At 50.0% G+C, this 14,801-nt stretch overlaps 1 protein-coding gene across 3 annotated transcripts; it reads left to right on the top strand.

The window, feature by feature from the left end:
• The first annotated feature begins 1,280 nt into the window (after positions 1–1,280).
• Positions 1,281–14,586, top strand: Caly (calcyon neuron specific vesicular protein). 3 transcript variants are annotated; one of them, XR_012910621.1, is made up of 6 exons: positions 1,281–1,419; positions 9,287–9,446; positions 10,933–11,046; positions 11,961–12,074; positions 13,762–14,126; positions 14,434–14,586. XR_012910621.1 is itself a non-coding variant. In XM_075972674.1 (5 exons), the coding sequence occupies exons 1-5, from the start codon at positions 1,286–1,288 to the stop codon at positions 14,074–14,076; spliced, it is 837 nt and encodes a 278-aa protein (XP_075828789.1). In that variant the 5' UTR covers positions 1,281–1,285; the 3' UTR covers positions 14,077–14,586. The 3 variants fall into 3 exon arrangements, 2 of the variants coding, with proteins under 2 accessions (XP_075828789.1, XP_075828790.1); XM_075972674.1 differs by having other exon boundaries at positions 13,762–14,586; XM_075972675.1 differs by lacking the exon at positions 1,281–1,419 and adding an exon at positions 1,612–1,786 and having other exon boundaries at positions 13,762–14,586.
• Positions 14,587–14,801: the final 215 nt, after the last annotated feature.

Genomic DNA, 14,801 nt, shown 5'->3' with positions numbered 1-14,801 from the left:
CACATCTCTAATCCCAGCACTCAAGAAGTGGAGTCAAGACCACCAGGAATTCGTTGTCATTCTAGGCTATACAGAGAATTCAAGGGCAACCAAGGCTGCATGAGATGCTGTCTCAAGAAGGAGAAGAGAAAGAGGAACAGGGAGATAAAGAGGAAAAGAAGGCAGAGGTGGATAAGTAGTTAATTTAAAAGGGGGTAATTTGGGTAAGCCCTAATTCAGTCTGTTTGGTGTCCTATTAAGAAGAAATTAGAAGACTCTGGAAGAGACCCTGTCTACACAAGTCTAGGAGCACGATATCAGCAGGACCTGCACTAGCACCTGGATCTCAGAGCTTTGGCCTCCAAAATGGTAAGACTTACCATCCATAGTTTGTTATGGCCAGTTTGTTATTACCAGATAATAACAAATGCTGGTGACTGTGGAGAGCTAGGGCTCCTCTATGCAGCTGACAGGAATGTAAAACAGTACTGGGCCTGGAGAGATGGCACTTGATGCTCTTGGAGAGAGCCAGAGTTCAGTTCCCAGCACCCACATTGGCTGTTCACAACAGTGGCACTTTCCAGCATCTACCCGAGCAATAAAAGCACACTTCTTATAAAGACTTGGCCAGGAATATTGTTACATTTCGAGCAACAGACACAAAAGAGAACAACCCAGACACCTCTCCATGCCATGACTCACCACTGTTCACCAGCACTGCTGAGTGTAAGACCTGGAGGAACATGTCCGCTACAGATGGCCTGTGGGAAGCATGGCATACACTCAACCAAACGTCTGTCCGTGCCACCTGCATACCGGCATGCCACAAACAACAGTGACCAAGATAGACAGAGCCAATCCTAGGAAAGCTTCCAGCCCAGGAATTCAGATGCTGGCACCTAGAGGAGTACCCTCTAGGAGAGAAGCCAACCTCAGCTATCCTGACCCCAGGTTCTACTGTGAGATGTCAGGGAAAGGATCTGGCTCCTGCTTAAACCCGGGAATCCTAACTGGAGGAGCAGCCAGGGCTCCTAGGTTTGGCGTCTGTACAGTGAAGTGATGAAGTGTGAGAGCTGGCGTGGTGTATGATTCTACATGCTGTGCGTGTCAGGGGTGAAAATGTGTGTGAAGTGTGCCTTAGCCATATGTGATATGGGGAGGGGTGAAGTGTTTATCAGGTATGTGAAGTGTATGTGAAATGTGTGTGTCAGGTGTGTGGCTGATGAGAGACAGTGCAGAGACCTGCTGTGGGAGGGGGTGTGAGGCTACCTGAGCCACAGTGGTCCCTCCTCCAGCCTGCATCTCCATGGCAACCACAGCCTCGTTCTCAGGCTCCAGCCCCTTGCCAGCCCCGCCTGGTGGCGAAGCGTCTGGAACTGCATCCTCCGCATCCACACCGCATCCCTGTCCTCCCGCGACTGCGTCCTGCAGCAACTGCCTGTGAGCCATTTCCACGTTTCTTCTTTTGGAATGGGGACTAGGGGGCCAGAATGTGTGCGTGGGTGTTCAAGGGTACAGGGATGTGAGAGGTGCGAGGATGGGGGGGAGGCGGGTGCAAGAGTGTGCGAGTGTGCGCGTGTGGAATGTATGTGCAAAGATACAGGTGGAGGGGTTGAGAGTCTATGTGGGAATAATTTAGCTAACCTGATGGCTGCCAGAGCGGTGGAGCACAACCATCTCCTCCCTGAGGTCTCCACTAGAAATCAGGCTGGCCCTGCTGGCTCGGGTGGAGGATGGTCATTAGACCTCTCAGGACAGTTGGGGGAAGCTCTGCTGCCTTGAGGTGGAGTGGTCCCTAGACCTCGAGGTATGTCGAGAAACCTTTACAGGCCAATGGCAACCTGGACATTAGAAAGAATTATGGCTGCTCAGCCAGCACAAACCTCATACGAGGCTGGAATTCCCAGTCGTGGGCATAGTAGGGTAGCAGAGGCAGTGGGACAGCTGAACCTCAGCCCACCCAGTCCAAGGTGACTGCAGACCCCCTCCCTGTGGTCTGGCTCCACCTCTGCAGGTCCGGAAGAGCCAGTGGGAGCTGTACATCGTCAAGCTGGCCCAGGGGCACAAATCCTAGCTCCTGTTCGGGTTGTCTGTGGGGGTAGGGTGAAGAAAGGGGGAAAACAGCCAGATGGGGAGAGAGGGGTCAGCAGAAGGGGCGTTGACCAGAGTATTGAGTGTTTAGCTGTCTGCGCATGGGAGGGCATGATGGGGATCGCTGCGTGAAGGTTCGAGGAGGGTAGGAGATAGGGCAGCCACTTGTCTCAAACCACCTGCCGCGGCCCGGTTCCGGATGCTGGGCCACAGGTGGCTGGTGAGTGTAGGAAGCCAAAATCAACCGTGCACCTCCTCTTCGTCCCCCTTTGCTTGAGCCCCGCAGAACAACAACCCTTAAAACTAGAGGCAAACGACTACCCACAAGGCTGCGATGCAAGCAGACCAGGGTGGGCTCTGCCGCAGGGCCGTGGTGGTGAGGCGGGGGAGGGAGGGCACGAGTCCGCACCAGTGTGCACTTCTCGTGACGCAGCATGAAAGAGTGCGTGAGCAAGCGAGTCTTGTGACCTCTGGCCCAGCTTTTATGGGCTGTCAATTAAGAGTCCGCATCCGCCTTCATTTATTTGTCCGTCAACATCTTGTCTGTTCACAAACCCCAGATCGTGACCAGAGATGCCCAGCCCCACCTCCACGAGGGCCCTGCGAATGAGCAGCAAACCCTCAGGAGACAAAATGACAGAGTAGGATAGAGAAGGACTGGTGAACGATGTTGGGGCGCCTTCTCAGTTCTAAAGCTTTATGATCCCTGCCATCTTCCCAGCGGTGCCCCCAAGATCCAGGGTGGACTCTTCTTGTGTGCTGAGAGGAGGGGAGAGTTTTCCACACAGAGCCCTTCGTTTGCGATGTTCTGACTGTGGCGGTGGAGGACTAGAAACTTGACGTGGAACTCGGGGGCGGGGGGGGGGGGCTGCCTCCGTTGCCATGGGAACCCGGGGTGACGTAAATAGCCAGCAGCTGTGTCACCGTGGCAACCGAAGGCGGAGCTCGAGGTGAGGGCGGGGAGTCTTGTGGACCGTCGTAGAGACTTGGATGAGTGGGGAGGACGCCATCTTCTGTCGATTCCCGTTTTCCTGGCTATTTTACCTCCGCGTATCACCTGGCCCGCCGTTTATCTTCTTCATAATAATTTCCGGTCCGTCTCTATCGCAATGCCTAACAGGTTGCCCCCAAGCCATCCGATTGCCCACGTTCTCTGGCCAACGTAGAGCCCGCTTCCTCCCTAGGGCCGAATCCACCTCTTAAAGAGGCTCTTTATTGGCAACTGCGTGGTTTCTGTAAAGGCTGGGCCAGGCAGAAGGTCACAGGTGTAACACACGTCAAAGAGAGCAGGGTCTTAGAGGGTCTGCTGAGATGGGGGAGGGAGTGTTGATGCCGCTTCCTGTCCTCCTCCAAATAGCCATACCTCCCTCACCCCCTACCCAGCCTTCCTTCTCTACTTTCTTGCCCTGGGAAGTTCTGCCCCCAGCTGTCCCTAACACTGGACAGCTTTGAAATACCATCTTCTCTGTGTTCCTCAGGGCCTGTCACATCTATGGGGCCCAGCCAATAGAGAAGGAGAAGCAGTGGCCATCTGCAGGGCTGCAGAGGTCAGCTGGCCTTCCAAGGGTGACTGTCCAAACGAACCCCAACTTTACCATCCTGGAGGCAAGAAGTCCATAATCAGATTTCAGCAGAGCCGTGCTTTAGATGAAGCTTCACGGAGAGGGTTTTCCTGTGCTCCTTCCAGTCTCTGCTGTCCTGAGCAGTGTTTGGGTAGCAGCTGTGTAATTAACAGCCTGCCTCCATCTGCAGAAGGCGTTCCTCTGAGGTCCAAGCCCTCTTATAAGGATGCCCACGGTGGAATAAACCCGCCCCCTCTCTATTCTAATATGACCTCATCTTAACTCCATTACAACGATAAGGACTGTTTCAAATAAAATCTCTTTCACAGGTACTAAGAGTTAAAACTCAGTGTCCTTTCTGTGAGGTCATCAGTTAACCCTCAACAACCTCTTGTCACTTGTGTGTTGCAAATATCTCTCAGAGTTTCTGTTTACCTTCTTTGAAGGTCTTGTCTTGATAGGCAAGGGTTTTGTTTTGTCTGGTTTTTTGGTTTTTTCGAGACAGGGTTTCTCTGTAGCTTTGGTGCCTGTCCTGGAACTAGCTCTTGTAGACCAGGCTGGCCTCAAACTCCCAGAGATCCACCTGCCTCTGCCTCCCGAGTGCTGGGATTAAAGGCGTGCGCCACCACCGCCCGGCTAGGCAAGGGTTTTTTATTTCAACATGGAAGGTAATTGATTGAGATTTTCTTCTATAAAAGGAAGTCTGGTGAAATCTGAGCGTTGCTGGCAAATTCTTTCTCTTCCTGGAGTTGGAAATATTCTCCTGCATTGTCTCTGAAGTGCTTTGTTCTTGTGTTCATGTGTGCATTGCGTGGGCACCTGTGTGTGTGCATATTGTGTGTTCAGATATGTCTGGAGTGATGGGATCTGCTTCACTCCAAGTAGCCTTAATTATTAAGACACAACCAGCCTCTCTGCTGTTAACTGAGGTCTGAATTATAGAATGTGTCAAATGGGTTTCTCTCCGCAAGGCATCAACACCACCAGTGTACACTGCTGTGTTCAAGGCAGACACCCAGCAGACAGACTTCCTTTGTCAAGACATCTTGTGTGTTCCTATCTTTCTACCTTGTACATGCAATTTTGATGTTTCAAGTTCATAAATTTGTTAGAATTTTGATTGTAAGTTGTTAATTCTACAAATACAGTCAGGGGATTTAAGCATAAAGACCTCCACAAATCTGCACTATAGAGGCTTCCCTACCTGAGGAAGGATTTCAGATGTTCCTTGGGTCCCTGTCACTATTTCGTGACCTTCCATATGGAGCAACTGCACACCATCTCTGTCCTGGACTTTGGAACTGTTTAAATAGAACCTTACCTGGCTCACACCCGGAGAAGCTGAGGCAGGATGATCTTAAGTTCAAGGCCAGCCTTGAACTATAGAGGGCTATATACTGAGACCCAACTTTATTATAAAAAAAATAAAAAACTGGGTTGGGGAGATGGTTCAGGGGTTGAGGGCACAGAGGACCTAAGTTGTATTCTGCGCATCCACACCACGCAACTCCTAGCTCCCTGTAACCTCAGCTTCAGAGGATCTGACACCGACTTCTGAGGACAGCTGCATGAACAGACACACATAATACTCCAGTTCCGGGGGATGTGGCACCTTCTTCTGACCTCTGCAAGTGGGCATAGACATACGTGCAGGCAAAACATAATAGAAGAAATTACACACATAGAAACACATCATTAAAAATAAAAATTTTTAACACACTTTTTTTTCTCAAAAATATTTTTGCCACCGACATATAGAAGTATATCTGCTTTCTAAGAACTCAAATTTAACTGGACTTTTAAAAATTTCTGTGTGTATGAGTGTTTTACATGTATATTTGTGTGTGTGCCACATGTATTTCTGGTGCCCTTGGAGTTCAGAACAGGCCATGGAGCCCCTGGGCCTGGAGTTACAGACAGCTGTGAGCTGCTGTGTGGGTGGTGGGAACTGAACAGCGGTCCTGTGGAAGAGCAGCCAGTGCTCTTAACCGCTGAACCCTTCAAAGTCTTTATCGCGCCTACTGACTGCGTGTGAGTGAGTGGCCTTAAGTCACAGCATAGGTGAGGAGGTCACAGCACACCCGCACGAGGCAGTTCTCTCCTTTCACCACGTGAGTTCTGGGGATTGAACTCGGGTTTTCAGGCTTGGCAGCAAGTACTCTTACCCACTGATCCGTCTCACTGACCCTGGACGCTTTCAATTTTTATACTTAATATGTGGAGAATTTGTTTTTGCGTTTAAATACAAAAGCTATTTCATCCACGAATAATCTGTATTACTTTCTGAACCTCTGTCCTGGTTTCTTTGCCTGGTAAAAGTGTGCTGGCTGAGTACTCAGGACCGCAGTTTCTGGAACTTCATCAGCTGGGTTAGCCACTCTTCTACGGCTGTGAAGCAGAACCATGACCAAGGCAACTCTTATAAAATAAACTAATGGGGGGCTTATTTACAGTTAAGATGTTTAGTCTATTATCATCATAAAGGGGGGCCTGGCATGGCAGACAGAAGTAGCTGATCCACAGGCGGGGGTGTGGGGGTTAGGGGGGGCTGGCTACCCCTAGTGACACACCTTCTCATTAACAAGGTCACACCTCCTATCGTGACACTGCTTAGTGACTAAGCATTCAAATATATGAGCAGGCCATTGTTGGGCAAACCACCACATCAGTCTAGGCCATCTACGTCTCCATGGTCGCCAAAACAGAAGACCCAGATTCCAGATTCAAGGTGATGATGCACACCTGTAATCCTGGACTCAGGAATCTGAGGCAGGAGGATCAGGAATTCAAGGCCAGCCTAGCTCAAAAGACAAAACAAAAAATAAACAAAATAACAACAAAACTTACCTTCATTAATCTGTTGGGTTTGTGTGTGTGTGTGGTGTATGTGTGTACATGTGTGTAGTATGTGTATTTGTATGTGTGGTGTGTGTGGTGTATGTGTGTGTGGTGTATGTATATGTGCGTGTGTGTATGTGGTATATGTGTGTGGGATGTGTGGTGTATGTGTCTGTGTGGTGTGTGTGTGGTTGTATGGTATGTGTGTGTAGTGTGTGTATGTGGTATGTGTGTGTGGTGCAGTGTGTGTATGTGTAGTGTGTGTGGTGTGATGTGTATGTGTGTGGTGTGTATGTGTGTGTGGTATGAATGGTGTATTTTTGTGTGTATGTGTGTGCATGTTGTGTATGTAGTGTATGTGTGTGTGCCATGTTTGTGGTGTATATTTGTGTATGTGTGGAGGTGGGGATGGGTATGGGGTATGTGGTGTGTATGTGTGTGGTGTGTGTGGTGTGGTGTGTGTGTGGTGTGGTGTGTGTGGTGTGGTGTGTGGGTGTGGTATGTGTGTATGTGATGTGTGTGGTGTGTATGTGTGGGTATGGTGTGTGTGCTTTGTGTGTGTGGTGTGTGTACATGTAGTGTGTGTGGTGTTTATGTGTGTGTGGTGTGTATGTGTGTGTGGTGTGATGTGTGGTGTGGTGTGTGTGGTGTGTATGTGTGTATAGTGTGGTGTATGTGTGTGTATGTGGTGTATTGTTGTGTATGTAGTGTATGTGTGTGTGGTGTGGGGTGTTTGTGTGTGTGTGTGTTTGTGATGCGTGCTTGTGTGTTCGGGTACACTCATCTGTGTGAACGTAGCTCACTTTGGGTGTCTTCTCTGTGCGTCTGCACCTAGCTTTGAGACAGGATCTCTCATTGAGCTTCATCCTCTCCATTTCTGCTATGCTGGCAATCGGCTGTGAGCCACCAAATTCCGTACCTCTCTGCCCATTTCCCCCCAGCCCTGTGGTTGCAGAAGCAAGCCATGGCCCAGCTTCTGTGTGGTGCTGGGATCTGAACCAGGTCCTCAGCTGGCACAGCAAGCACTTTCCCCACTGAGCTGTCTCCCAGCCTCATGGAACTGCTTTCAAAATTTCACACCCAGAATAAACACAGCCTTGGTGATCTTTCTGTTTTGCTGAACTCGGCTTGCTCAAGTTTCACTTAAGGTCTCTGCTGTCCGTGGATGGGACTGACCTGGGAGTTCCTCCTCCTAATGTGCTTGAGAGCTGTAGGCGGGAGGCAAGAGGGGTAGCCTCAGGAGCCGATAAAGGCTCTTTTGTTCTTTCTCTGGAAATTTTGCAACACACTGGCAGTATTTCCTTTTTAAAATGGTTATATTGGCATGATTTTATCTGAGATTGAAGTTCTATGTGAGATGGGGGAGTTGTTTTGTTTTGTAGTATTTTATTTTCTTTTTTTGAGCTAGGGTCTCACTGTGCATCACTAGCTGGAACTCGCTATATAGAGCAGGCTGGTCTCAAACTCAGAGAGCTGCCTGCCTTCGCCTTCCAAAAGCTGGGATTAAAAGCAAGCACCATCACACACAGCTCCGAGACGGTTTAAATAATAATGTGTTTTGTTTTCCATATGTCATCTTAGAGGTCCCTTCCCCCTCTGAGAGGAACCACAAGATGAGAGTGTGAAGCATGATTAATAAAAACTCAGAAACAGAAATCGGGGTTCAACCTCAAGGTCAGGAAAGCAAAACAGCCAGCCACTGCCTCTTACCTCGACTTCAGTCTGAAAATGGCGATCCTGCCTTCCAGGAAACCTCAGAATGTGACTGAGTGTAATAGCTGTCTCCTCCCATTTTATAATCCTCTCTAGTTGTGGGATTAAGGGTGTGCACCGCTACCTCCTGGTTTCTATGGCAAGATACTGTACCTACTGGGATTGAAGGTGTGTGTCATTGCTGCCTGTTCTGTAAGGCTGGCCAGTATGGCTGTTTTACTTTTCTGATCTTTAGGCAAGCTTTATCTATTAAAATACAAATAAAATGCCACTACAAGAGTATATACTCCTTTTCTAAAGAAATATTTATCATGTCTACATGTATATATCTGTGTATGTGTGTGCAACACATGCATGCAGAAGCCTGTGGAGGCCAGAAGAGGGCAGCAGATCCCCTGGAGCCAGAGTTACAGGAGGCTGTGAAGGCATTTTATGTGGATGCTGGAAGCCCAACCTCGGTCCTCCGCAAGAGCATTAAGCACTCTTAACTTCTTAACTGCTGAGCCATCTCTCCATCCTTGAACATTTTTACTCTTGACTTACCAGAGTCAGTGGGACTTGCACCCTCCTCCAGACTGCCATGGCTGCCTGACTGGCAGGATGGGCTCTCAGCCCTGCAAAGGGCTGGTCTTCCTGCACCACCAGAACTGTATACTTTTGTCACCTTCCTTAGAAGTTCATATAGAGAACCAATGGCAATTAACAGTGACATGTCCCATATTGCATGGGATAGACATCTTTGTTGTGTTTTGTTTTAAAGTACCAACAGTTAACAGATTCACATTGCCCTGGGCCTTTTGCTAAGTCCAGTTCTCCCACCTCCTCCCTGAATCCTTTCCTTCTGGTGGAATATGCACATGCCCGAGCAGGCTGGCCGGAGGACGATATCGTGGTTCTATTTTGAAATATTCTCTGGTCGGAGGTCTCCATTCTGCACTGCTGAGGGGCTAGGAGGGAATGTGTAACCAAGAGCTGGACCTCTTCCAGCACATCCCTGGATTTTGCATGAGAAGCCTTGGGGCATTCTGAGTCCTTACTCCGGAACTAGATGTATGATTGTCCATTGCATGATTGGTAAGTGGTGACTCGAATTCTCTTTCTAGGCTGGGACAAGGACCGCCACCCGCCATGGTGAAGCTGGGCTGCAGCTTCTCTGGGAAGTCAGGCAAGGAAATGGGAGGCCACGAAGGGGCTGCCATGGACAGTGTCCCTCTGATCAGCCCCCTAGATGTCAGCCAGCTTCAGCCCTCATTCTCTGACCAGGTGAGTAGCCTGAGGCGGTGCAGTTCTTCTCAGCTTGCCTAGGGACGAAAAGGGATGGGTAAGGTTTATGTCAATGTCACCTCCCCCAAAGTGCCCTGAGGATAGCCAAGCTGGGCAGAAATCCAAACTGACCGTGGGCAATAGGGACCTCCCTGTTAGGGCTCTCACATCCAGAGCCCCTGCCCATCTGAACCAGGGTAAACTGACCACTGGATTCCTCGGAATTGAAACACTCAGACTGTGATGTAATCTAACAAGACCAGCAAGCTGCAGTTACCAGTTGTGCAGGCTAGTTTTATGTGACACTGGCACCAGCTATAGTTATGAGAGGAGGAAACTTCAACTGAGAAACTGCCTTCCTAAGATCTGGCTGTAGCCAAGCCTACAGAGCTTTTTAAATTGATTTATTTTTATTTATTTATTTTTTTGGTTTTTCGAGACAGGGTTTCTCTGTAGCTTTGGAGCCTGTCCTGGAACTAGCTCTTGTAGACCAGGTTGGCCTTGAACTCACAGAGATCCTCCTGCCTCTGCCTCCCGAGTGCTGGGATTAAAAGCATGTGCCACCACTGCCTGGTTTACAGAGCATTTTCTTAATTCACGACTGGACTGATGAGGCTGACCAAGCCCATTGTGGATGCTCCCATCCCTGGGCTTCCGGTCCTGGGTTCTAATAAGAAATCATGAGGAGCAAGCCAGTAAGCAGCACTCCTCCATGGCCTCTGCATCAGCTCCTGCCTCCAGGTTCCAGTTGTTTGAGTCCCTGTGCTGATTCATACAATGCAGACAATGATGTGGAAGTGTAATCCAAATAAACTCTTCCCCATCTGGTTTTCGGTCTTGGTGTTTCATCACAGCAATAGGACATTAACTAGGACATCATTCTTTTCTTCTGGACAGGACTCTAGGTTAGGGCACACACACACACACAAAAAGGCTTCTTAGGCAGGTGACTGAGGGGCTTGGTGACTTTTAGTAGAAGTCAGCGAGAAGCAAAAAGTGGCCCAAGGCTGGCCTAGTCTGGCCCTTCAGGAACCCAGGGCAGCTCCCCAGTGATCTGGGTCAGTTTTAGCTGCACTTACTCTAACAGTGAATGCTGAGAACAGATCTATCCTTCGCCCCTCAAGAACACAGTCTAGAGTTGTCCACGTCTGAGTCCCATGTGGCTGGGGACTCCAGACTCTAGAAGCTGTCATAGGAGTCAGGTCAAACCTCCTGAAGGAGAGGAACCAGATTATGGAGCAGTAGGAGAAGTTCCCGCCAGAGAGCCAGCACCCTGAGCCTGGCTAGGCCTTGAACAGGTGTGGTCGCCGTCAGACCTTCAGTGTTCACCTTTTAGCTTCAGCTTTGAGATGCTACAGATTACTGGCCACCAAACAGTACAGACCGATGGTCAGTGCTGTCTCCCCAGCTCCCAACCCCCTCAGTTCAGGGCTCTCCTGGGTCCCCACCAGCTGTCCAACGATATCATGACCATCTCTTCCTTCAGGTGCTCATCAAAACACAGACAGAATATCAGCTTTCCTCCTCAGACCAGACAAAGAAGTTTGGAGATTTGGAGGGTCAAAGGCTGGCCTGTGGCCACCCAGAGGAAGGACGCAAAGTAAGTATATCACCTCTCCCTAAGGGAAGTTAGAGCAGGGGAGAGGCCAGGCGAGCAATTCAGGCGTGTTTGCCTGACTGAGTCCTACTTGGGTCTCCTAGGGACAAAAGGGATCAATCCTACTCAGATGTCGCCTCTAGTGCTGGCTGGCCACTAGCTAGCTGTCCTTCCTTACCCAGCCTTCTTCTGAGCAGCCTGAGCTCCTGGGAGACATTTCCCATGGGAAGTGCCTGTCTCCCAGCCCGTCATTGTCTACCTCTCTGCAGGCTTTTTATGGAACAGATGGGAGCTTTACCTTTTATCTGGAAAATGTCTCCTCTTTGTCTTCTTTTAACCACGCCAATGATGGTTTTAATAATCACTTTTAGCTGACTATTTCTAGTGCTTTTTCATTTGCAGAAGCAACACCTGCCCTTTCCTGTAGCTTTTTCAGTGGTTGTGCCCATCAAAGGTGCTGAGGCCTTTGTTTGTATTCACCCGGGGTGGTACTAATGCTCCTACCTCACTCATACACACACACACACACACACACACACACACACACACACTGCTTCCTGCATCCAGTCCTCCTGCTGTGACAACCACCAGCTTCTGTAGGCCACATGGGCAGGGCAAACCAGTAGTAACTTCTGGATCAATTGGCTGCATGCAATTTAACTGGCCAAAGCAGTTAGTTTACTTGATCATAGATGTTTACAGAATCCCAGCAAATTGGGGCCTGCCAAAAAAAAAAAAAAACAAAAAAAAACAGTTCCTGGACTTTTGGTCCCGGAGCTGACCTCAAGGAAGGAGACAAGATGTAGGTAGGGGCAGCGGTATTGTGCCCATCTCCAGTTCTTAGGGACTGTCCCCTCAGGGAGGCTGGCCTGGCCATAGCTCACCTGCACTAAGCTCTGCTCCTTTCCCTCTGCCAGGTGCCGACTGCAAGGATGATCGCCTTCGTCATGGCTCTCATGGGCTGTGTGCTGATCATGTACAAGGCCATTTGGTATGACCAGTTCTCCTGCCCCGATGGCTTCCTGCTTCGGGTAAGCCTGAGGGACCAAGGCCCAGGGCAGGATGTGGAGGGCTTTCTGGGGCAGCAGCAACAATGGATGCTTCCCATCTCCCACCCCTAGGTTTTCTTCTAAATGACAAGGCTGACCCTGTGTGATTAATTCCCTTACTTCCTAGAATATACTGAGAGCCCATCTTTTGAAACTTTCCCAGGCAAAGGTTGTTTTAGGGCTGCAGAAATGGCTCAATATGGGCCATACTGTATAAGCATGAGAACCCATAGAGAAGGCCAGATGTGACTGCCTGTACCCCAGCACCGTGGGGTGACAAAAACAGGACAGTTGCTAAGGCTTGATCCAGGTTCAGTGAGAGACCCCATCTCAAGGAGACTTCCTCTGGCCAACTCAAGCACAATTACAGACACACAAAACGAAACTCAAAAACGGAAAAGAGAGAAGGGTTTTTGTTTGTTTGTGTTTGTGTTTTAATCTAAACTGAAGTAGGAGGTGCTAGCAGAACTCTTCAGTGCCCTGGTGCCCTCCAGCTCCTGGGGAGGAGACCTGCCTGCATTCAGCAGGTTTCTCTACTGAGCCCTTTAGTCCTTAGTCATTTCCCTAGACTTCAAGAGGTTTGTTTCTTTGGCTTCTTCTTCTTCTTCTTCTTCTTCTTCTTCTTCTTCTTCTTCTTCTTCTTCTTCCTCTTCCTCTTCCTCTTCTTCTCCTTCTTTTTCTTTTCCTGAGACAGGGTCTCACTGTGTAGCCCTGGCTGGCCTGGAACTCACAGAAATATCTTGTCTCCAAAGTGCTGGGATGAAAGGAGTGTATGCCCATTCGAGAGGCCTTTTTTTGGGAGGGAGTAGTTTTAGTTTTGGTTTTTTGAGACAGGGTTTGTCTGTGTAACAGCCCTGTCCTGGAACTAGCTCTTGTAGACCATGCTGGCTTCGAACTCACAGAGATCCGCCTGTGTCTGCTTCCCAAGTGCTGGAATTAAAGGCATGTGCCACCACTGCTGGATGCAGGAGGCTTTCAAATGTATTATGGGCATTAATGCTTTCTGCATATTTAACAAATATTTCCTTCCACTTTAAAAATCTCAACTCCATTAATGACAGTTAAATTTTTTTTTAATATTTTTAAAGTGCTTCATATTTTAGAAGTAGTCTCCTCTTTTTCCCTTAATCCTCTGGTCTCTGGGATGGAGTTCACAGGGGTACTGAAGTCTGGCTGGCTTTTTTGTGGGGGGAAGAAAAGACATAAAGTTTTAGCTTCATCTGTTCTGGAATTCACTATGTAGCCCATACTAGCCTCTGATTCACTTCAATCCTCTTGTCTCAGCCTTCCCAGTGCCGGCATTACAGACATGGTCCCCAAACCAATCTGTTTTCTGCCTTTCCCACACAGCATGGTTCTAAGAGACTCCTCACGGGCAAAGGCCCCAATTCACACCACCCGCTTCTCCAAAGAACCTCAGGCTCTGACCCTGTGACCCGAAGCCAAAGTTGCCTTTGTGGGTTTTTAATTATGACCCTTCTCCTCGTCCTCGTCCTCCTCGTCCTCCTCCTCGTCCTCCTCGTCCTCCTCGTCCTCGTCCTCCTCCTCGTCCTCCTCCTCGTCCTCCTCCTCCTTGTCCTCCTCCTCCTCCTCCTCTTCCTCCTCCTCCTCGTCTTCCTCTTTCACTATGATCCCTGGCCCCTTACCGGTCCGGAATATGCCTTTGCAGCACAAGATTTGCACCCCGCTGACCCTGGAGATGTACTACACGGAGATGGACCCCGAGCGCCACCGCAGCATCCTGGCAGCCATGGGCGCCTACCCGATGAACCGCAAGCATGGCACCGAGATGCCCGCTGCCTGGGGGAACAACTACCGGGCCTCCAAGGGGGAGCATAAGGGTCCCACCCCAGCGACAGTGGTTGTGTCCACTGCAGCTGCAACGGCAGCAGCGGGCACAGAGCCATCAGGGAAGCCATTGACCATAAAAGAGAAAGAGGACCCACAAAAGGCGGAGGGCGTGCCGTCCCAGGCCCCCCAGTGACTGTCGTCCCGACCCCCTCACACACACACACACTCCTGCCACTGACTGGGGTAAGTGTGTTCTGCCTAAACAATGACTGGCTAGCTCAAAGGCCACAGGCTTGCTCTGCCCTGCCCTGCCCTGCCCTGCCCTGCCCTGCCCTACCCTGCCCTGCCCTGCCCATCTCTCCCGCCCTTCCCTGTCCCCACGCCACCCTCCCCCCATTTCCCCACATCCCTCACTTCCCGCCAGTCCCAGAAACCTACCCAGCTGTGCACCCTCTCTTGAGGCTACCTCCAGGTCTGCGTACAGGGCTTGCCTTCCTGTCCAGCACACCAGTCCTCTGTCCCTTTCACCCTGACACTTCTGTCTTCACAGCGACCCCCACCAGCTTCTTTGATCCTCGCACCTCCTGATGCTTCTCCACCCAGTGATTGTGCTCCTGCCCCAAAGCACCCCGCTGATGCCCCGGCCCCTGGTGGGGCTCTGACTCTGTTGCTTTTCTGTAAGTAAAGGTTCCCATCTACCTGAGCCTTGGTTTCTCTTTTGGTCGCAGCCTTGTGTGAGCATTTTCACTAGTCTCTGAACCTAAGAGGACACCTAAGGGTGCCTGCTTTTGAGGAAGAGAAATAGTTCCTGCTCTTCCCGACTCCAGCCCAGCCAGGGGCCACTGGCCACAGTGGAATAAACCACTCAGGGGAATTGGGGTGACTCCTGACTGGCCCAGGAGTCACCTGTATTCTGCT

This window comes from Microtus pennsylvanicus, chromosome 5 (genome assembly GCF_037038515.1).
Source record: "Microtus pennsylvanicus isolate mMicPen1 chromosome 5, mMicPen1.hap1, whole genome shotgun sequence".
NCBI lineage: Eukaryota > Metazoa > Chordata > Mammalia > Rodentia > Cricetidae > Microtus > Microtus pennsylvanicus.
The sequence above is the reverse complement of the archived record's forward strand: the minus strand, read 5'-3'. Positions and strand labels throughout refer to the sequence as shown.